The sequence below is a fragment of the Hyperoodon ampullatus genome (genome assembly GCF_949752795.1).
Source record: "Hyperoodon ampullatus genome assembly, chromosome: 1".
Taxonomy (NCBI): Eukaryota; Metazoa; Chordata; class Mammalia; order Artiodactyla; family Ziphiidae; genus Hyperoodon; species Hyperoodon ampullatus.
This window is the reverse complement of record NC_136914.1, coordinates 38,155,691-38,179,148: the sequence shown is the minus strand read 5'-3', so window position 1 is coordinate 38,179,148 and position 23,458 is coordinate 38,155,691. Positions and strand designations below refer to the sequence as shown.

The 23,458-nt window shown below is 36.8% G+C and overlaps 1 protein-coding gene across 2 annotated transcripts in view; it reads right to left on the bottom strand.

Moving 5' to 3' along the window:
- WDFY3 (WD repeat and FYVE domain containing 3) overlaps window positions 1–23,458 on the bottom strand; it is a gene marked incomplete at both ends in the record, with an annotated part of 173,774 nt that overhangs the window by 90,704 nt on the left and 59,612 nt on the right. For both annotated transcript variants that reach the window (XM_079701144.1, XM_079701145.1), the window contains 10 exons: window positions 3,555–3,707; window positions 4,797–4,987; window positions 7,259–7,370; window positions 9,293–9,453; window positions 11,120–11,351; window positions 13,205–13,386; window positions 17,024–17,242; window positions 17,391–17,491; window positions 18,914–19,145; window positions 21,436–21,548. In XM_079701144.1, the coding sequence (XP_079557270.1) occupies window positions 3,555–3,707; window positions 4,797–4,987; window positions 7,259–7,370; window positions 9,293–9,453; window positions 11,120–11,351; window positions 13,205–13,386; window positions 17,024–17,242; window positions 17,391–17,491; window positions 18,914–19,145; window positions 21,436–21,548 (1,696 nt within the window). The remainder of the gene's footprint in view (window positions 1–3,554; window positions 3,708–4,796; window positions 4,988–7,258; window positions 7,371–9,292; window positions 9,454–11,119; window positions 11,352–13,204; window positions 13,387–17,023; window positions 17,243–17,390; window positions 17,492–18,913; window positions 19,146–21,435; window positions 21,549–23,458) is intronic.

Sequence of the window (23,458 nt, the reverse complement as noted above, 5' to 3'; positions counted from 1 at the left end):
GTAGGGGGGGCCTAAATTACCACTAAAGATTAATCCAAGTCCACCCTAACAAAGCTTAAAAGCATGCCTCAAAAGAATCAAGATAACTGCAATACTAGAGCAAAGTTTAATACTCTTTAAAAGAATAAAACAAAATTTATCATTCAACAATGTAAAATTTAGCATCCAATCAAGTTCCCAAGAATACAAAAAAAAAAAAAAAGGGAAAATATGAGCCATGAGTAGGAGAAAAAACCCAATCATTATAAATAGGCCCAGAAATGACAGAGATGATAGAGTTATTGAGACCTTTAAAAAGCTATTAAATATGCTCCATAAGATAAAGAATGTAACAAAAAATATGAAAATGATGAGGAGAGAAATAGAAGATAACCAAGATCCAAAATGAACTTCTACAGATGAGAAATAAAATATTCAAAATGAAAACCAGGGGCTTCCCTGGTGGCGCAGTGGTTGAGAGTCTGCCTGCCGATGCAGGGGACACGGGTTCATTCCCCGGTCCGGGAAGATCCCACATGCAGCAGAGCGGCTGGGCCCGTGAGCCATGGCCACTGAGCCTGCGTGTCCGGAGCCTGTGCTCCGCAATGGGAGAGGCCACAACAGTGAGAGGTCCACGTACCACCAAAAAAAAAAAAAAAAAAAAAAGAAAAACATACTGGATGGGAATAATAGAGGATTAGACACTGCAGGAAAAATGTTCGGTAAACTTAAAGACATAACAACAGAAACTATTCAAAATGAAGCATGAGAAAAAAATACTGAAAATAAATGACTAGACAGAGTATTAGTGACTTGTGGGACAACAGCCAGGAACCTAAGATACGGGTAACTGCAGTCCAAAAAAAGTGTGTGTGAGTGGTGGCGCTGGAGGGGTGCAGGTGTTGACCAGGGAAAACAGCTGAAGAAATGATGGCTAAAAAATTTCCCATTTGATAAAAATGACAAACTCACCAACTTAAAAAAGTCAACAAACCCCAAGCAGAAGAAACATAAAGACAAGGGAATAACTGACAATTTTAAAGTATGAAAAGAATAAAAATCATCAACTAGAATTCTATTCTATGCAAAAATATCCTTCAAAAAAGAAGGAAAAATACTTATTCAGATGGGACAATTTATCACCAGTAAACCTGCACTACAAGAAATGTTACAGCAAGTTCTTCAGGCAGACATATCATTCCACTACAAGATAGAAATCTGGATCTACACAAAGGAATAAAGAATGCCATAAATACTATTTGCTGCATATACTATGTGGGTGACTATAAAAATTTTTTAATGCCTTTGAAAGATAATCGACTATTTAAAGCAAAAATAATACAAATATTGTGGGGATTATAAACATACAGAAGTAAAATGTATGACAACAACGGCACAAAGGACAGGAAGGGAGAAATGGAAGGGCACCATCACAAGGTTTTTACACTATAGGTGAAGTGGTACAATGTACTTTGAAGACAGACTGAACTGTTACACATGTATATTGCAAATTCTAGAACAACCATTAAAAAAGAAAATGCTTGGATGCTATTATAATTATTTTGCTTATATTGTCAAATAGCTGTTCTAAAAATAGGGTAAATTAAGTATTTATTGACCACTGCCGTTTGGGGTTATTAGGAATGCCATGTGAAGCCACAAAGGGAGCAGAGTCCTATAAAATGAAGCCAAAATTTGTCAAGCAACTAAATTTCTGATGTTTATATACTGAATTTCAGTCAGAAATCTGAAACTAAAGATAATGTGTCAATTACCAGATGTATACAAAGCTAGGTCTCCTTAGTACTCTCATAATCCTCTCTGCATACCTTTACCTCTGTGCTTTCACAAAATTTTTATTGTCTATTTGCTTTTCTCTTCTAATGCACTAAATGCCTTGAGGCATGGACTCTATCTTTTATTTTCACATCCTTAGCACCTAATACAGTGCTTGGCTCAAACATATTCAATAATTATTTTCTAACAGAATGAGAGGTCTCTGTATCAGAACTTTGTATATCAGGCTGAGAAATGTGTATTTTATTGTGTAGGAAAGAAAAAGCACTGAAAGTTTTTTAATAAGTTATATGATTATATCTTAGAAAGAATGAGATTAAAAAATATATAGGATAGATTGAGGAAAGGGAGAAAGAACTGATCATTATTTTAGTAAGAATAGAATTGATTAGGGCTTGGATTAGGATGTAGCAGGAGAAAGAGAAAACACAGACTACATGAAATGTGGAAGCAGAATCTATATGACTTAATATGGGTTGTTTATAAACAGTGAGGAAGGAGGAAGCTGATTTTTCAATTTCAAGCCTCAGTGAATGGGGGAATGGTGGTGCTATTAATAGAAACAGAAGTTAAAAGGAAGCTCTAACTTGGGGAAGGATGTTAAGTTCAGCGTAGGTGTTGCTGGGATATAAAAATGGAAATGTTGAGGAAGAAGTTAGAAATAAGCCTGGAGTTCAGATATCAAGCTAAAGATTTAGGTTTGTGAGTCACCTCTGCAGAAATGAGGCTGTGGGACTGGGTGAGAATCTAAAGGAAAGAAAACAACAAATAAAGGAAAGGATAAAGAAGTAAAGGTGGACACGTTTATACAAAGTAATGAAAATTCTATAACCAGAAAATTATGGGGAAAGTAGTGAGCAAGATATATGAACCAGGAGAGTGATGCCTAAAAGCTAGTAAAAGAACTAGGAGATGCAAGAAGAGGGAAATGGACTGCATCAGATGCTGCTGAGAGCTAGGGGTACCAAGAACTGAGTAGAAGCCATGGATTTTTATTTAGAAGAGGGCTGTTAATAAGCTTTCAAATAAAGTTTCAGAAAAGCAATTTGGGCACACAGTCTGTTTGTTGGGGATTTAAAATAACTGACAAGACTGAGCTTATTAGAGTTACAAAGAAGAAGAGTGAAGGCCAGACATCACAGCAAACACCAAGTGCTAGGCACCATTCTGGGTGGTAGGGATACAAAAATGAAGATAGACATGATCTCTGCATTCATAAAACCTTCAGCCTCACAGGGGGAGATTTTATACAGTGATGAGTATGCAAAGTGCTGTGAACAAGAAATGAAATGGAGAAAGGATATGCAAGATTAAGTGGTGCCTTGAGAGGACAGAGTGGAAGCTGTTATGGTAATAAGACAGTAGAAATAAAAATTTTGCTATTTTGGTGAAAAGAATATTTTCCTATACAGCTACTAGTAACCCAAATTTCAGGTCTAGCTCCTACTTACTGAGGAAAAGTTACTATCAAAAATTTTTGATGAAAATGTTTGCCTCTTGTAATGCCAGTGGCAACAGCAAACTGGCTATCGTTAGGCACATGCATTGCACCATTTCATTTCTATACTACTTGTAAAATGCAATATCTTTGGGAAGAAGGAACCCAATCACTACCTTATTCTGTATATTTTACTAATGACATTAACATGAGCATCATAAAATTTTAGAACATAAACACACCTTAGAGACAAAACTGTTCATTAGTTAACTCTATCAATATACAGAATAAGAAATCAGTTCCTTGATTATATATTACCAGTTAGTGTTTATATACATACTTCAAAATCACAAAGTAGATCCTGGAAAGCAGTTGAATTTGGAATAATGGAGGTCTCGTGTCCACTGTCAACAGTTCCCACCAAGGAAAAAGTTAGATGGAGAATGTGGCTGTTAAGAAGGGAACGTTTCTTCTTAAGCAGCATTGCCAGCAACTAAAAGAAATCAATACCAAATGCCTGTTGGTCAATCATAATATATGTACACACACATACACACACAAACACACTGGAGAACACTAAGTAGAGCAATTCCTGAGACTTCTATGCTGGTTTCTAAATTTTTACTATGACAATGCAACATCAGAGAAAATCTGAAAAGCAGGGTAATCCCATCATCCTCTTATTAAAATATCCACTTTTACATAAACTCTATTCACACAGAAATATTTAAATTGTTGCCATCATGTGTATACAATTTTCTACTCCTGTTCTCTACATAACATTTTATCCAAAGGATTTTTTTTCTTTTGCAACCTAGTTTCCATAATTATAATTTTAAAAGGTTGAATGATATGTGAGATGGTTATAGTATTATTAGTCATTCTGATACTACTGGAACCTTTAGATTATTCCTATTTTTTCATGATAAACAATGCTGCAATTATCATTTTGAAAGTTTTGCAAAACAGAACATAAAATTAGATAATTAAATCTACAGAAAACACTACAGTAAACAGCTTATCTACTACCAGTGAATATTGGCTAAAGTTAGAGAAGAAGGCATTTGTACTTCATCTACATTAGAGGAACTTAATCTTGCTCCAAATACTTGTTCCTCTTCTCGTAAGTAACTTTCTGCCTAAACCTAGTAGAGATTGTAAATACATGAACACAACATATTTTTTAATCCCACATGCATTTTCAGGACTAGTAATGGCACACAGTGGCTCTCACATGCCCTAGGTAAGTAAGGGGGCGGGGGAGTACAAGATGACTGGGTGTGGAGGGGAGAGACGAGGTTAATGAGGAGAACTCTGGATCTATTACCAACTTGGCAGTCTCTAGAGCAGGTGGTAATATGACCCTATTTCATTTAATTCCTGTTTCCACAGAAAAAAATAACCCCAAACTAACAACTTATATTCTCACTCAAAATATGTTAGTTTTAATAAAAGCTACCAACTTCTAAAGTTTACTTGGACAATACTATTCTTCCAGAGTTTGAAACTACATGAACTACAATGAAAATTAGAAGATTTTTAGTGCAAAGTAAAGTGAAGACCAAGCTTTATGGTTACAAACCTGGTAGCCCTTGATTCTTTCCATCTCTTTGCTGGCTAGTGGGTTACTCTTGACCACACAAACCAGGGCCTTGACTGCTGCATATAGCCCTTCCACATCAGAAGCCATGGCCACCAGGCCCAGGATGGCTGCAGCTCCACCAATGTACTGCAAAGTAGTGGCAACAGGCTTAGGAACAAATGTTCTTACTCCTGATTAAAAGACAGTGAAAAATAATTAAAATAAATTCCCCACTGTAAACAAGAACTGAATAAATCATCTTAAGAAATATTTAATTAATTATAAATTATGCCTAAAAACAAAAAACCCTTCTATCCTAAAATAAAAATTCTAGGGCTTCCCTGGTGGCGCAGTGGTTGAGAGTCTGCCTGCTAATGCAGGGGACACGGGTTCGAGCCCTGGTCTGGGAGGATCCCACATGCCGTGGAGCAACTAGGCCCGTGAGCCAGAACTACTGAGCCTGCACGTCTGGAGCCTGTGCTCTGCAACAAGAGAGGTCGCGACAGTGAGAGGCCCGTGCACCGTGATGAAGAGTGGCCCCCGCCTGCCACAACTAGAGAAAGCCCTTGCACAGAAACAAAGACCCAACACAGCCAAATAAATAAATTAATTAATAAACTCCTACCCCCAACATCAAAAAAAATATTCTAAAAAAAAAAAATTCAAGGTAGAATTTGGGAGAAGGCAATAAATGCTGATATACTTTCAGAGAAGAGTTGGGAGTAAAGGAGGGAGTAGAGAAGAGCAGGTTTGAGAGGAAGCACAAGTGTTTCTACTCTATAGTTTCGGGCAATGTAAAGACTCAGAAGTACAGAGGCCTTGGGAATATATTTCTGAAGTAAGGGAGAATGCCTTACTAGGTACTGCTGAAGAATAAACTTGGGGAGAGCAAAAGCACTTCATCTCTGTGAATTGGGGAATGGGATGGAGAAGCCACCCTGGCAAGGATGAAGTATTCCCTACAGAAAAGCCAAACAGAGCACATTCCTGACCACTGCTCAAAGCTTCTCTTAGTTATGTAATCTGAGTAACAGTACATCAGTGACCCTGAAGAGCGTAAGTATGTGGAAACACAGTACTGGAACTAACTTTGTCAATTAAAAAAAAAAAAAAATTCACATCTACATTCCTAACCTTGGTTTTTTGTGTTTTTTTTTTGGGTACACGGGCCCCTCACTGTTGTGGCCTCTCCCATTACGGAGCACAGGCTCCGGAAGCGCAGGCTCAGCAGCCATGGCTCACGGGCCCAGCCGCTCCGGGGCATGTGGAATCCTCCCGGACCGGGGCATGAACCCGTGTCCCCTGCATCGGCAGGCAGACTCCCAACCACTGAGCCACCAGGGAAGCCCCCCTAACCTTGTTTTTTAAAAAAGACGTTGTTTAAATGTCATTTGCCTACCAATCAAGATTGAGTTTTTAAAAAATAAAGCTAATATGCATTTTATATTTCTGTGTGCTCTGTAGTATCCACAATACTTTCATACATTATGGCACTGGATTTTGAAAGCTAGCTTCTAAGGTAATTAGGGCCAGTATTACTAGTTTGTAGATAAGAAAATTGACATCCATGGAGCTCAATGTCTGGCTTAAATCCACACAGTGACAGAACAGGGGTGAGAACCTAAATCTCTGAACTCTTCATTCACTGCTCTTTCTACTATACCACAGTGCTGCTGTATTTTTGCAAAGGACATAGAGCAGTGCTCAGTAAATATTTGTTGAATCGAAAAAAGAAAAATTACCATGTGCCTTAGCATAAAGGAAACTTTTATCAGTGCACTATAGCCAAAAAAGAAAAACAAAGAGATGTGCACATTGCGGGGACAATAATAATCGCCTGATAAACATGTAGGACGCTGACCAGCACAACACTTTTTATTTTAAAAGGAACCAATATTCTGTACTGATTTGCACATTGAAATACATAATTGCCAGTTCTGAATTTTAGATGGCCTGACTGGGTTATATCTCAAAATTCTATCTAACCAAAACAATCAATTCTTTCTAAGTAGACATTGGGTAAGAGGCTCTGCAGCTCTAACTTTTATTATAGTTGGATCCACAGTGCTCATACTCTGAAGCTCTTATTTCTAGCTCATTTCCAAATAAAAAGCACCATGAGTGTCACCACTGCAGCACCAAACCATGTAACAATAGCAATCATCAGTATTTCCAAGTCTTTACTGAATGTAGTGTGACCTTTACCTTGAAATTATGTAGAAGTATACAGTCAGTGCTCATCAGTGTTGACAAAAGAGGGGAAAAGTTAATGGAATTTTATAAAAGATTATAATTTTTAAAGCTGACTGGAGTTTGGGATTGACATTAATCTCTAAATATTGTAAGAACATTACAGGTCAGCACTATCGAATATGAACTTAAACACCACACTCAGTGAAGAAAGTGAACGCGGATTTGAAGGCAAATAAAGAAGTCTGAAAGACAAAGGCAATTTGACTCACCCAAGTATCCAATCAGAGTAGCCCCAACTGTCCGTGCTGGTCCATTAAGATGCCCTGCTGAGTTGTGTATCAACTTCACAGGAGTGGCATTCTCATGGGAGGAAATGCCTAACTGAAGAATAGGAAAGGGAAAAATGTAACTAAACAGGAACAGTCTGAACATTTTGACTGGAAAAGAAAAAAGAACATGATGAGGAACATATCTTTTCTCTCTCTCCATAACAGAATACTAAAAACATGAGTATTCATTTTTTTTTTTAAATGTGCAAATACTTCCAAAGGTGTGGAAACTCAGAGGTACCTGAGTAGACTCAGTTAAATACAGTCTGCTGAGAGAAAGACGGTGAGGGGGTCTTGGGAAACAGCCTCAGGGGTCCTTCTGAATGAGACTCTGTTGTGGTTTAAAGGTTCTTGTCACTCGCTGCCACACAGTATTTCTGATTAGTGAATATAATACTTGCTTTACTCCATAGCCAAGTAAATGTCACATAGATTATCCAAAAGTTTATGGATAAAACATGCCCTATACACAAAATAAATGTTAAATTTTGCACATACGTACACAATGTGCTTTTAAAGCAAATATAAGGCATAGACTTAATTCTGTTGTTACCGGTAGAATAAATTTATGTAGTTAATATTCCTTAGAAGATTTTATATATATATATATATATATATATATATATATATATATATATATATATATTCACAGGCAAACCTCTGCACAAGAGCTTGTCAATACTTACTGTTCCCAAATCCTTTCCCTTCCAGCCTCGATTTCCTTCCCCTTAGCTTTGCCTCCTCTAATCAGCCAAAACGTCTTGTCAAGCTCACTGATGACTTCCACCTTCCTAAACCCGATGGCCAGCCTTCATCTTTCTGACTGCTCTAACACATCTGCCACAGTGAATAAGACTTCTACAACACCAGATTCTCCTAGCTTTTCTCCATTCTTGCTGGCTCCGTAGTCTTTTCTGCTCATTCTTCATCATCTTCCCAACGCTGTCACACTGGAATGTCCCTGGTCTCCATCTGTAAACCTTTCCTCATCTCCATCTCCATCTCCTCTTTGGTAAGTGTACCTAGTCTTGTGGCCTTAACACCACCTATGAACACCCGTGGCATTCGAACCTCTCCCCTGAACTCAGATTCATATTTCCAATGATGTCCCCCCCTAAGATGTCTAATATGTTTCTCAAACTTTTGCAAAACTTAATTCTCAGTCCCTCCCCCACCCCCCAACTACTCTTCTTATAGTTTTCTCCATATCAGAAAAAGTGACTCTACTTTTGCCTCACCTACCCCGCAGGCCTTCTCTGGTTTTGTTTAGCCACACCTGCCTCTGTGGCAGGCATGCACTTTCCTCAGGGCCTTAGCACTTGTATTTCTGGAATGCAAACCCCACCTGCCTATACATGCATCTTATTCTCCATATTCTCATGCTTTGCTGCCTCATCTGTTTCAAAAGGCTGCTCCAATTTCACCTTCTCAGTGAGGCCTCCTCTGACCATCCTACTTAAAACTATAAGCTTCTTTCTCTCACGTTTCCTGCTTTATGTTTCCACATAGCACTCTTCATCTTCTAACATACTCTATGATCAGGTTATTTCTTTAGTTATTATTGTATGCCTCTTCCACTGGAATGTAAGAACCTTAATAAAGGCAGGGATTTTCTCTGTATCTACTGCTATGTCATGAACAAAATGGTGCCCGGCATTTAGTAGGTTATCCAGAAAATAACTACAGCCTTAAAAATAGCAATTGCTTCCTTTAGTTGCCTAAAGTTCGATTTCTTAATTGCCAATAAAAATATAAGAATTAATATAAACTATGCACTTGAATTCTCACTCTTCCAAATTAAACTATATATCTAATTATGTTTTGGCTTAAATTCAAAGGTAAATAAACCAAAACAATGTATGAAAGGCACTGTTTTTAGCAACCACTCATACTTGTGTGGTGCCCAGAAGGAAGCTCTGGAACATCTTTCCAGTGAGAACCAGCGGCAGCCCACTGGGGAATCAATCTGCTTACCTGTTTAGCGATGGCTTTGCTGTCCAACTTGTTGTACACTTTCCGGATTCTTGCCACTGTTAGGGCGGACACAGACAGTGCATAAAGGCCAAATGACACCTTTTCCTCCGGTACTAACGACACAGGAGATGGGACCACACCTTCGGATTTTGCATCTTTACCTTCAAAAGAAGAATAATCCTTTTCAAAATCGTCAGTTATTCTCCTGACCCTAACACAACTTTTTAATTCTTATTATCATTTTTAAATGGGTAGCCTTGAAAATCTTTTGAAGTGGAACAAGGGAGCTAAATTTAAAAACTGTTTTATTTAATTTCCAGCTCTTTATTTATTTCTTTAATTAGAAAATAAGGAAAAGCATCCAGTCATAAAGCTTTACATCCTAAGTTTTACTCTTAAAATATACTTAATATACAGCATAATGTAAAGGAAGAGGAAGAGTTTTAACTGTTACCAAACAAATCACAAAACACTTCCCCTTGGTTCCAAGGAACAAGGGAATGAAAATGAGTGGAATGTCTATGAGCTTTGTAGCACTAGGTCTCCTTCCCAGTGAGAGCCCTCACATATGCCTCTCTTTATTCTTCCAGACAACATGGCAAAGTAGTTTTAAAGCAAGATGGTTTAAGTTTGAACCTCTGCTTTATTGCTTAAAAGCTGTGTGACCTGTACATCGCTGCACCTCAGTTTCCTCATCTGTAAAATGGAGATGAAAACAACGGCCCCTACGTCCCAGTGTTTTGAGGTGATGAATAAATACTTGTGAAGGGGGCTTCCCTGGTGGCGCAGTGGTTAAGAATCTGCCTGCCAATTCAGGGGACACGGGTTCGAGCCCTGGTCTGGGAAGATCCCACATGCCGCGGAGCAACTAGGCCCGTGAGCCACAATTACTGAGCCTGCGCGTCTGGAGCCTGTGCTCCGCAACAAGAGAGGCCGCAATAGTGAGAGGCCCGCGCACCGCAATGAAGAGTGGCCCCCGCTTGCCACAACTAGAGAAAGCCCTCGCACAGAAACAAAGACCCAACACAGCCATAAATAAATAAATAATTAAAAAACAAAAATACTTGTGAAGGGCTCAGAGTAGCTATGTCCTTCATGCATATTAACTTATTCAGCACACATTAAGTGCTCAGTCAGTGTTAGCTATTATCAGACACTATCTGAATCAAGAACCTGAGTGAAAGAGAAATTACTTAGCCATAAGATTATTACCATTTACAACATATTTGTCCCAACTCTTCTGAGAACTTTGGCAGAATGAGAACAAGGGAATGGAAGACATCATTTGGAAAGAGTACTACAAAGGAACTGCAGCTTAACATCAACTCTCTGATTCTAAATTCCTTTTGGGAGAACGGATAACAGGAGTGGACTGCAGGAATAAAGAGACGAGGAAAATTGATGTTAACTGGTCTAACCTAAAGAATACATGTGTGTGTCTTCTAGACCCATCTTTCTTTCCTTTAACCAGAGTAGATATACTTTAAACTGCTTCATGTAATAGGAGAAATGACAGAGAGAAGAAGCCTGGCGTTATAATGTTAGGAAGTGTATACCCACATCTTGGAGCCAACAAGAGAAACTGGAAAACTAGTGACTAGGCATGAAGACAAGAAACAAGAAAGCATAGGATGACCAGTGGAGGAGAGCATTTTGAATAGGAGTGAGTGGTCAATAGTATCATGCTGGAGAAAAGTGGAGGAGAAGGCCCCTTTTTTCGCATAAATGTAATGTATAACCTAATCTACACATATGCACTTATTCATGCATCTATACCACAGGAGGTAAGTTTTATACAACTATATGAACAAAGAATATGTTACTCACATGGCATACATACGGCCTGAAAGCTTCCAACATAATTTGGTCCTAGTTCATAAATGGTAGTAACATTTGAAGGAGGTAAAACTTCTTCTAGAAAGTGCGTGGGTCCCAAGCGCCAAACCAACGAAGCGATTTGGCGTTGGGCGGGCGGAGTACCAATGTATGCATAGACTGTGCTAACCACCGGTGGATTGGCAGAGCCTGAGCCCCCGGGAGTACTGTGAACATAATGCAGCTGTAAAGAAAATGAAAGCAAATGTGTGAAATTCAACCCAAAACACTTTCACCGGGAAAATAACCACTTTTTGTGTATATTTTCATTATCCCAAGGCCATACAACTTTATGAATGTACAAAAGCTGTTGAGCAGAGAAACATAAGGGCAGGCCAGGATTCTAGAACCTGATCAGCAAGTTGGAAATTTGTAATCCAACTCTGTAATACAGATTAATACAGATAAACTATCTAACGCTAGAAAGGGCAACAGTCAAATATAGGGATTCTGTTACTATCTGGTTGGTTTGCATACCAAATTAACGATGCTGCTATGAAATTTTCAGGTTGATATAAAAACTGCTTTCCAACTATGATATTCAGGCAGTCTTGAAATTAGTTATGATACCTTCAGTATGAGTCTGTTAAATAAAATTATTCATGCAAAGTGTTTTATAATGGGTAAAGGGCTATAAAAGTATTAGAAAAATAGTCTTATGTTATAATTTATACATACACGGTTTAATCTCAGTGAAAAATATATTCTCAGATTTGAAATGACACTGACAAGATGCTTAAATTATCATTCAATTCATTACAATAAATATATAATTAGAGTGTAAGAGGTTAGGAAATCAAGTTGCTTCTTGTGATACAGGCAGCCTTCATCACTTGACAGAATGAGTAACATTCCCATAGACTGTTTTGTCATAACACTGTCCTAGCTTCAGATCATATCTATGATTCCATATATTAAAGAACAACTCCTTGTGATGTTAATAGTATGAGTATGAAGACCAACATTCAACCTAAAGTTGGTTTCACAGGACTGTGACTTCTCACAGGCACAGTAATGGTGATGATGTAAATACATTAATAATAAATCTCCTACCTCTCAATTCTGGAAGTTGAGGACATTTTTATTTTCAATGATACTAAAAATAATGAAGGAGCAACCTACTAAAGAATCTACAAGCCCATTTCAAACGCAATCCTGTATACAGAGAAAATAAATGACTATTCCCAGAGTTCATTTTAGGGTTTATCATACTGAAACACGATGTCACAATAAAATATCATTAAGGAAGGAAATGTATTCAAAAAGGCTGCCCATTTCACTGCTTTTTAAACTTCAATTCACACAAAAGGTAGACCTTTGCTGCTTCTTTTAAGTGATATCACTATAAAAATGGATACCATCTTTTAGAAGTTAAAGAATTTTAAGAGCTTGCTAGCTCAATTCGGTAGAAAGTAACGAGTAGCATTCATCCTGATTCACAAAAGGAACTTCTGATTCTTTACTGGTTGCTTTAATTCTCTTGCATCTCCTCTGAATACTGTAGTACAGCTATCTAGAGTAATATTTATACATTCATTTATTCAACAAACAATAAGGGAACACCTTATTACTATTATTATCAGGGACTAATCTGGGTGATCTGAAAACAAGGATGAATAAAAACAGTTCCAGCTCTAAAGGAGCACAGAATCTACTGGACTGCATACAGTAGTAACAAAGAAGTGACAAAATACTGTGTTCATCATTTATTTAATTTAGGCATCCATCTGGTTTCCAACCATCCAACTGGTTTCTCTCTGGTGAAAAAGCACTTAACAATCTGGCTCAAGCACTGACATATTCACTAACATCTTTAGTACCCTGTAACCCCTCCTTTCGAGTCTTTTCTAATCAAGTGACTTGAATTAACCAGCCACATGACTCTCACCTATTGTTTAAATGGGTACTGAAGGTCAAGTTAAAATTAAGACAGCAATTTAAAACAATACCCCTGCAAACACACATACAGGCAAACACACCCACCCCTAAACTATCTTATAAAAGCAGGTTGAGATTTATAAGCACAAGTACGCTCACCTTCACGGTGCTGACAAGCTGTCCATCAATGTAGAGGGCTGCAGTGCTGTTCTTCAGCATCCCTTTGCTCATCACCAGAACCAGATGATGCCACTGTCCCTCAATGATCAGTTCTCCACAGCGGAAGCGAGCGCAGCATGGCAGAATCTCATAAAAAGAGGATTCTTCACTAAAATCATCAACTAAAATGAAGAGGGGAAAGAAATTAAAAACTTAACATCATCCTCATTCTAACAATTATTCACATCTAGACTTTGACTCTATGTTAAAGTAATATGATGATGATGTAAATGAAAATACCCCATTCATTCAATAACTTTACCTAAAACCTGGGATATATTGTGCTTTGTTCTGTTCAAGATACATACAGTTATAATCAAATAAAGTTTAATAACTAAGGAAATAAAAAATAAATAAAATAGACAGTCAAATAAAGTTACAATAGACAACAACAACAAGAGATTAGTTGATTATTACCTGTCATGGTCTGTTATAAAAGGTCTTTTAAAATCCTAGTTTGAGATGCATTTGATTATAGCACTGGTTAGACAAACAACCAAGAAAATTAAAAATTTTATTCTTGCTTTATGCTCTCAATGATACAAGGGGGCAACTATCTGTTTTTAGTTTGTGGTTGTACCACCCTGACCCTTGTCTAACAACAGCTGGTAGTAAGGAGGCGATTTATGGAGTGGAAAGGTATTTTTTTGGTGCAAGTTTCCTGCTTTACCTGACAACTCTGGTGATTTGCTAACATTTGCAATCACTCTTGACTCTAATCTGGCTTGTCTCTGCTACCCTGTATGTTGCCAAATCATGCCAGGAAATAATGGGTTAAGTATTAACTTAATGTTAAGATAGTTAAAAATTAATTTATCTTTAATAAGAATTCAAGAGAGGGTGGGACAGCAGCAGAAATCCAGATGTTAAAAATTCATTCCTTCCCCCACCCCAAGAAAAACTTTCTAAAAAGAGCTAATCTTAACCATGTATCTTAAAGCAGACCCACCGGTTTTCAGTACAAACACATATAATATACTGAAAATTAAAAGTTTAAATTATTTGAAGAAAGAATCACAAATAAAATATTTTACTTCTGGAATCTTAAAATATTTGCATATACTAAAATGTCAAGATTATTATTATTTTTTAATTAATTAATTAATTAATTTTTGGCTGCATTGGGTCTTCGTTGCTGTGCTCGGGCTTCCTCTAGTAGTGGTGAGTGGGGGCTACTCTTGGTTGCAGTGCGTGGGCTTCTCATTGCAGTGGCTTCTCTTGTTGCAAAGCATGGGCTCTAGGCGCGTGGGCTTCAGTAGTTGTGGCACACGGGCTCAGTAGTTGTGGCTCATGGGCTCTAGAGCACAGGCTCAGTAGTTGTGGCGCATGGGCTTAGTTGCTCCGCGGCATGTGGGATCTTCCTGGATCAGGGATCGAACCCATGTCCCCTGAACTGGCAGGTGGATTCTTAACCACTGTGCCACCAGGGAAGTCCCCCAAGATTATATTTTTAAATGACAATTCAGAAGATACATCTAATGATGAGTTAAGACCACTACAAAGACAGCATCTTATCCATAGGTGACCTAAGTAGGAAGAGACTTGAATAAACTAGGCAAAAAGCAGGGTCAAATAGCTTTGAAAGGTCTAGTGTTATGGACCAAGGGATGAGAATGAAAAGATAAAAGGTTATGGGTGAAACCAAGAACTGTTCCCTCTCCCTTCCCTGGTTATTAGACTTAATCTTCTTGAGAACTGTAGAAGATATTACTCATAAAGTTTTTCTGAGAGCTTCACATTCTGACTCAAGCTTAAACTAAGATATACCCAGCGTTCAGTGGTGTGTCAGGATATTTGGTAAGCCAACTGGTTTCTGACAGCTTTTAGTTACCTAGGCATCTTAATGGACTATAGCTGTTCAGAGGACGGATGCTTGTAATAGTAGCATCGTTTGTGTTACTAAGGTATATGTTACTATAATTTCTAGTTATATATAGACCATCGTAGTCTTGAAAAGTACATTTAGTGAAAATGATATAGTTAGAAAACATTTTTTATTGACATATCCCTAGATCTAATCCTAACTTTTCCATTAAATTCTATCTTCTTTCCAAATTCTCCATTATTATTCACTTTTCTCAGTATTTCCCTTTCAAGTCATCTGTGTTTTTCTTCCTTTATTTTTCCTTCTTCTCATTCATTCATTTATTCTTTTATATAATATTTGTGGGCCTAATATATGCTAGGCACTATTTTCGGTGGCAGGGCCTAGATTACAAAGATAATAACATTGTGTGTGGGAACTTGAGAGTTCTAGTAAGGTAGACAGACAAAAACAAAACAAAGAATTAAAATCTATGAAATCCAGATAAGTGATAAAGAATATTAAACAAAGGCTATGACAGTGGACATAGGGAGGAAAGGAAGATTCAAGAAATGTTAAGGATGCATAATATAGTAAGACTTAGTAGAAGGGGTGGCATTTTCAAGGATGACTTGAGGTTTCTAGATGGGATAACTGCTAGTGAGGGTGTCATTTACCAAGACAGGAAAATAGAAGGAGATACAGATTTTAAGAACAAATATTACAGTTTGAAGTTTTTCAGGAGGACTAGTCATATTAAGATATCTAATATGCAGTTGAAAATATGAGGACAAAGCCTGGGACACAGACATATTAAAATTTTTTAACTTCAGAGCCCCTGAGGGTAAAAAGACCTAATGCTAAAAGAAATTGATGTTTTCTCATGAAGAACAGGTTGAGTACAAAGACTAAACATAAGAGCTTGAAGAATACTAATTTTAAGGGGAAGATGGGAAGATGGAAGATAAAGCTGTTGAAAGAAATTGCAAGAGAGGTCAGAGAAATAGTGAAAGAACAAGGAATGGGTATCTCAAATTGAAGACTGCAGATAGTTTTAATTAGGAAGAAAACATCAATAGGATCAAATGCAACAAAAGGGGCAAATAAAGTATCCACTAGGATTTTAAAGCACTTACTGTATTGATGCCTAACTCTGTGCTGATCATGATGAAGAATCTTAATAAGACAAAAAGCCTTACAATCAAACTGAGGAGCTAACATTCATATTCAATTAACATGTGACTACCAAACACAGGGGAAGCAATATGTGCTATTATTTTATTTAGTCAGTTAAAAGACAAAATCAGATGATAAAAAAGAGGTACATATAAATATACATACACAAATGCTTATATTCAGAGCAAAGAAAATTCAGTGAACTGAGATTTCTATTTTATGTTACGCATATCATTTAGGAAGATATTCATGAATGCCTTGAGTTTGAAGTTCTATTGCACAGTAACGTAACATTATGGCATATTGGAGGGAATTAGCGAATTAGGATTATTAAATGGACTGTATTAAGTCTTGAAGGTAAGTGATGAATAAAGTAATTAAAATGTTATTGTGTCTAGCACAGAGTGGCACATATGGTAGGCAGGTGCTCAATGAATATTCATTAGTTAAGCAGAACTCACAGCCAATGAAAATCCCTACTAAAATATATTAAACAAGCATCCTGCACTCCTAGCAAAAGCTGTGATTTCTTGGCAAGTAGAGATGAATCCTTATTTTAGGAACTCTCTCCACTGTTTTCTATCTAAGTCTCTTTTGAAAGTGAAGGTGCCTTAAAATTTCACTGGTAAACAATATTCAAGATTTTATATAACCTGTTCTATTCTGTAATAATTTAAATTAGAAAAGAATTACCAGCTGGACCTTAAAACCGACCATTAAAATGAAGTTTGCTACTTTTAACAGTCACAAGAAGCAAAAAGAAAAAGATAGATTCTGACCATAGTTTTGGAGTAGTTCCTCTTTGGTGGAGACAATCAGCGATCGGTCTTTTGCTGATAGAACTATGGCAAGGCACACATAATGCTGCTCAGAAGAATTCGCTCGGCGAACAATAGTAAGAAGTCTGACAGGGTGGTTATTTGGAGGAGAACTGAAATGTTCAATGCAAAACCAGCTGGAGTAGCTTAAGCCAGATGGAGGAGGGAAGAATCTTTCACCTAAAGTGAAAATAGAAAAATAACAATGAAAGAGTTTGTGTTGACTCATATTTATATTTTAAAAAGATGCCAAGAAAAGCAAAATCTCTAAATAAAATATAATCTACTGGAAAAAAAAAATCTCATAAGCAGAGAAAGTAATATTTACCGGAACCAATGCCACTGACCACGGCCCCATCGGTAAGACCTGTTGTGACGGCATTGTTTGTAGGGGCATTATGAGGGGCCAAACTGGGCAGGAACAGGCAGCTGTGAAAGAAAAGAAAACGTACATATTAGAGAGCAACTGTTTTCTTCTCTTATTACTATGTACTTAGTACAGTGGAATAAACTACCATTATTTAAGGGTAACCAGAGATAAGAGATCATGGAATACGTCTGGATGCCTAACAAAGTCCTTCCCTTCTTTCAATTATGTGAGTACCAAAAGATATATTTAAAAAATCTCCATTTTTAAAAATTTAAATTAAAAAAAATCATAGTATAATTTGCAGATGGTAAAATGCACCAAAGTACAACCTGTTCAAGACATTGGAAATTTTTCATCACCACAGAAAAATTCCCCTGTGCCCCTTTCTAGTGAGTCACTCTCCTCTGTTACACTGTCCTGATTAGTTTTGCCCAGTCCCAAATATGTTTTAATTCATTGTTCGATACTAACCCACGACAATGTTCTTAAAATACAACTTATAGTTTTAGATCAATGTAGAAGAATCCCACAAACAACCAGTACAGACATAGGTCTTTTCTCTTAGCGTTTATGTCCATTTCGAGGCTGACAGACTTTATAAATATACTCTTCTAGATTTGCTATAGATTCTTTTTTTTAAATGATTAATACACTTTATTATAGAACTTTTTTTAACTTATTTTTTATAAGCAGAGGAGAATCTCTCTCTCTTTTTGTTTTTCGCCATGAGGCTTATGGGATCTCAGTTCCCCAACCACGGATTGAACCCGGGCGAAGGCAGTGAAAGCCCGGAATCTTAACCACTAGGCCACTAGGGAACTGCCCAGATTCTTTATTTGTTACTTCTGCTATTAAACTGTTTTCTGCCACTTCAAAGTATTTATTCATTTAATGTGATAGTAACTGAATACTTATAATGTATAAAATACTAATACTTATAATGTATAACATACTAAGTTAGGTAGTTTGAGAGAAAAAAGGACAAAACCTAGCCAAAGAGCTTTTAATCTAATTTTAATTTGCATATTATCTGTAACTTTATTGTACTAAATCAGAGGTTGACAAACATTTTCCAGGGCAGGCCAGAGCATAAATATTTTATGGTTTGCAGACCAGATAGCCTCCATCATGACTTTGCAGTCTAGCATGAAAGCAGCCATAGATAATACATATACATAAATGAATGTGGCTGTGTTACCATGAAACTTTATTTACAAAAAAAGAAAAAAAGAGAATTTACAAAAACAGATTTGGACCGTGCACCTTAGACTGCTGACTCCTATACCATATCAACTTATTTAGCAAAATAATTAAGAACAATTAAATCCAAAAATCTTAACATGCTCAAGGAACTCAATCATTTGAAAATATATAGCATATACTAAATTTTAATCAAGTAGATTTAAAACCAAAAATCTATTTCTCAAAGGCAAGACTGAGGCATGAAATATAATAGCTTGGCTACCTGGCAAATTTCTTACCCAAACCCTTCAAGGGATGTGTCAAATTCAACAAAAGTCGGAGTAACTGATGACCCATGAAGTCTGATGTCATGTGGAGTTGTCATGGAGACCAGGCACTTCACCCTGGTCAGGGGTACAGTACTTCCTTCTGCAGATTTCACTAGGCTCTTGCTTATGCGGTAATGGTTATCTTCATGTAAGCTGAAGACACTATCAGAACCCAGACCTTCCATAGATGTGATCATACTACCTATAAGCCAAAGAAAATCTCTTGAGAAAAATATCATATAGATTTCTAAAATAGTGACTTTAACAAGGCTGATTAATTTTAAATACTACTCTTCAGTTTCAATATATACAATAATTTTATTTTTGAACTCCAAAGCTATTATCCAGTTTTAATGTAATTTATGTTCACTTGAAAACTTAAATAGCATGTTTTTACTTATATTTACTACTAAAGTAATAAGCACATTGCAGAAATGTTGGAAACTACAGAGTACAAGTAAAGATCAGATAGAAAAAGAAAATCACCAATGACCACTATCCAAGCCACTGCTACAGTAAAATTTAATTATAAGCTACACTTAATGATGTTTATAAAAACCAGATCATACTTTTATTTCACAAAGTAATTTATTATTTCTCTTTGAGAAGAAAACAAAATATTTGAGAAGTATTATAATGGAAAGAAACAGGTCATCTTTCTTATTAAAAAAAAATAGGAGATAAATAGCAGAAACTTGCTTCTCCCATTTTCTCCCCATTTTTAATTCTTCCCTTATAGCTATGAAAATTAGACACGTGATCACAAAAACACTTGAATTTTAAAATTCCTATATGCATGCAAATGGTAACAATTTTAAGAACAAAAAAATAAAATTTAAACAAGCTGTTCTATTCTTTCAGGAATACATTATAAATGTAATGGAGAAAATATTCCCTCTCAAGATAAACCACATGAATTTAATTATTTCCCTCTTAAGTGTACTAAGCAGTCAGGCAACCATAAAAACATTTCAATCTTCTTAGAGAAAGGAACTATTTTTTGTCAATTCTAAGGAACTGTGTAAAGTACAAAAACAACAACAACAAAAATATATACATGCAGGGGATGTATATTATTGATAAGAAAAATTGAAATACTGTTTTCCAATAAAACTGCATTGGAACTCAAAAGGGTCTTAGGGTTTCCAAAACACAGTATTCACTAATCACTGATAATAAATTGTAGGAGGAAATATTAAGGTTGAAATAATGGTTGAAGGTTGTTTAATCTCTGATTCTCACCTGAAAAAAAAAAGGGCTGAACTAAATGATTAGTATATGCTTGAAGAACAGGCATTCTACTTTTCTAGGTTCCATTCTTTCCTGCTTCGCTAGTAATGGTTATTTCAATCCATTAACACAAATGCCTTAACTATGGCTAACAACAAGACAAAATAAATTGTAAAGTTAAAACCCACCAAACTATAGAATTAACACTGGGAGGAAATCCAGGGCATCTGAGCTCTCTATTGAGAGTACTCTTTCCCCACAGCTCTTGAGTGGATGGAATCTGGCGCTCCTCCATGGTCTATGCCGGATGGGTAGGCAGTGCCTACATTCTAACACCCCCCTCTCCATCATCCTTGCATCAGCCTAATGCAAAAACTTCTCTTCCTTGGAGGTTCTGCATCAGCCATCCTATCACACACCTCTCTATGAAACTGCCACCTACTATTGCTGGCATTTCATTCTCACCTCTTCCCTGTAATAATTCTTGCCAGTGCACTGGGGGATCTCAAGGTCCACATGAACAACCTATCTAACACCTCCCTTCTATGATCACCTTTCCCCCAATGAGCTTTACCTCTACTTTACTCCAGAGCCACATTTTGGGCACAGTCCTTTTCTTTGCTTGTCTCACCACTCCAATTTTGATTGTCATTACCTACCTCATTCCTCCAGTTCACCCATTCTTTTTCTCTCACTACATTTGCTTTGTAGCCTAGCCATTCTTCTCCAGCCCAGTGATCTACCCCTTTTCTCCCAGCCTATCACTAGCTGCTTGACTTTACTTCTTCCCCTATCTATCCTATACTCCTTGGTGTTTCTCTTTGACTACTTTTATTAGTATTTTAAATTTCCTGTCCTCCATGTCCTCCTGCACCAGCTGTCCTGCAAAGCCACAGCCTGTGAAGAGTCCAGTCAACCACTCTAGTTCAGGCAGCAAAGGCTACAGTGAGAACGGTAAAGAAATTAAGGATCTTCTGAGAAAGAGGTATTCCCCCTTCCAAGCCAAGGGTTATTCTGCACATAGTTCTCACCTCCTCTGGATCTTGCTTGTATCACTGATTCCTTTGCCACCCCCATCTGCCCGCTTCTCCAGTCAAACAATGAGATCTTATGTTTTTCTATTTAAATAACAAATGAAAAACAACAACAAACCCTTCCCTTTCTTTTCTTTTACAGTCGAACTTCTTGAAATAATTTTCTTCCCCTACATGATTTTCATTTATAAGATAAACCAAAAAAGGGAACTTCGAAGGTCAACTTACTTCTCATCTCTGGCTCATAACTCAGTGAACTTGGTTTGTGGACCCTATATTGTTTTAGCAGTTTTTTGTCCCAGGCACCACAATTTAATGGACTTGCCAAACGTAAAAACTCCCTAAAGAAGAGACAAAGCGAAGTTATTCCTTGATTGGGAACATTATATAATTCACACACAAAAAATGTGACTTAATGAATTATAACAGACTAATTAAAAATACTAAAGCAATCTGAACAGTTACTATAATATACAATGCTAATTTTATGTTTTAATTCACCAAGCAGTGAAAAGAGCACCAAGTATTGTGAAAAGTTACAAAGGAGGCCTGAGGAGCATGTTCTCCTGGAATGTGATGGGCAGAAATATAGTGAATTGTCAAGGGGTTACAAAAATAGAAGCCCTTTATATCCAGTCATTTACAGCATCATGTAAAAGGAAAAAAATTTAAAAAAAGAATACTCTAAATTTTCAATTCCCTACAGCAGAAAAAACAAATATTTAAAGGTCAGGTACCCTTTGCCAGTTTTTCACATAGAGTGTGATACACAATTAGCTCATAATCTATGGCTTGTAAGCAGCTAGGTGCCTGTACCATCATGTGACCTTTGCATTCACCTAATTCATTCACTGTGAAAACTGAGCATGTCCAAATGGTTGGTTTCCATTGCTTCCTCTGTTTATCTAAGTAGGCGGTACAAGTTATTTAGTAAAATACAAGTATTAGGTATGAGATAGTCTCTTTTTCTCATTCAGTCTCTCTACTTTTAAAGTAGCAGATCATCAAAAAGGATCATGGGAAAATCTCCATGCTGTTTTCAAAACTTTAGGTCTCTGAATATATTCATAACGTGACAAAGTGAGTAGAGATTGTGTCATTCATCTTGGTATTACTAAGGCCTGGCACACTGCCCTGTACAGTACTGTTTAACAAATGTTAACCACAGAGGTTTTTCTTAGCTTGGAGTCAGTTAAAAAATATAAATTACAAATAGAGTCCAACCATTTTTAAGAAAGTTCCAAAAGTTTTATGAAAAAGGAGTACTTTAACAGCAGAAAAGAATTATTTTATTTATAAAAATATATTAAAAAATATATGTATTTATTTATTTACACTGGGCCTTAGTTGCAGTAGGCAGGCTCCTTAGTTGTGGCTGAAAGTGACAAGATATATGAGAGTATTTTTTTAAGGAGGGACAGGATGATTTAAACATTAAATCTGTTTGGCTAGGTTATTTCAAGGAAAGTATTTTTTTTTTAATGTTGTTTTATCCCTAAAACACAGAGCACTGTTTCTCTTATATTAAAAAAGGTTATTCAAATATACCTATTTCTCGAATGGTTAAACTGTGCAAGGTATATCCACACCATGGAATACAACTCAGCAATAGAAAGAAACAAACTCTTGATACATAACAATCTAGATGCATCTCAAAGGCACTACAACAACTAAAAAAAGCTAATCACAAAAGGTCATATACTGTATGATTCAATTTACATAACATTTTCAAAGTGACAAAATTACGGAGATGGAGAACAGAGTTGTTTCTAGGGGTTAGAGATGGTGGGGGTTAGGGAAGTGGCTATGATAAGAAAGAGGGAGCACTGGGGAGATCTTTGTGACATCTTAATTGTGAGATGGTTACATCAATCTGACACAAGTGATAAATAACAGGGGAACTGTAGCATACGTGGATACATTGTACCAATGTCCATTTCTTGGCCTTGATACTGTCCTGTAGTTACATAAGATGTAACCACTGGGGGAAACTGGATGATGGGGACACAGAATCTCTCTGATCTACCTTTACAACTTCCTCTGAATCTTATTTTAAAATTTAAAAAGTGTTTCTTAAAAGAGTTCGTCCACGTAAAATGTTCTTATCTATAAAGTAGATGCAAGTCATACAAATATAACATGACTTCATTTTTAAAGGGAAGTAAGAGTTTGCTGGATTCAAGCAAAAGAAATGACCAACGGACAAAAACATCCTGTTTACTAGTAACTAGATTGATCTGTTTCTAAGCAC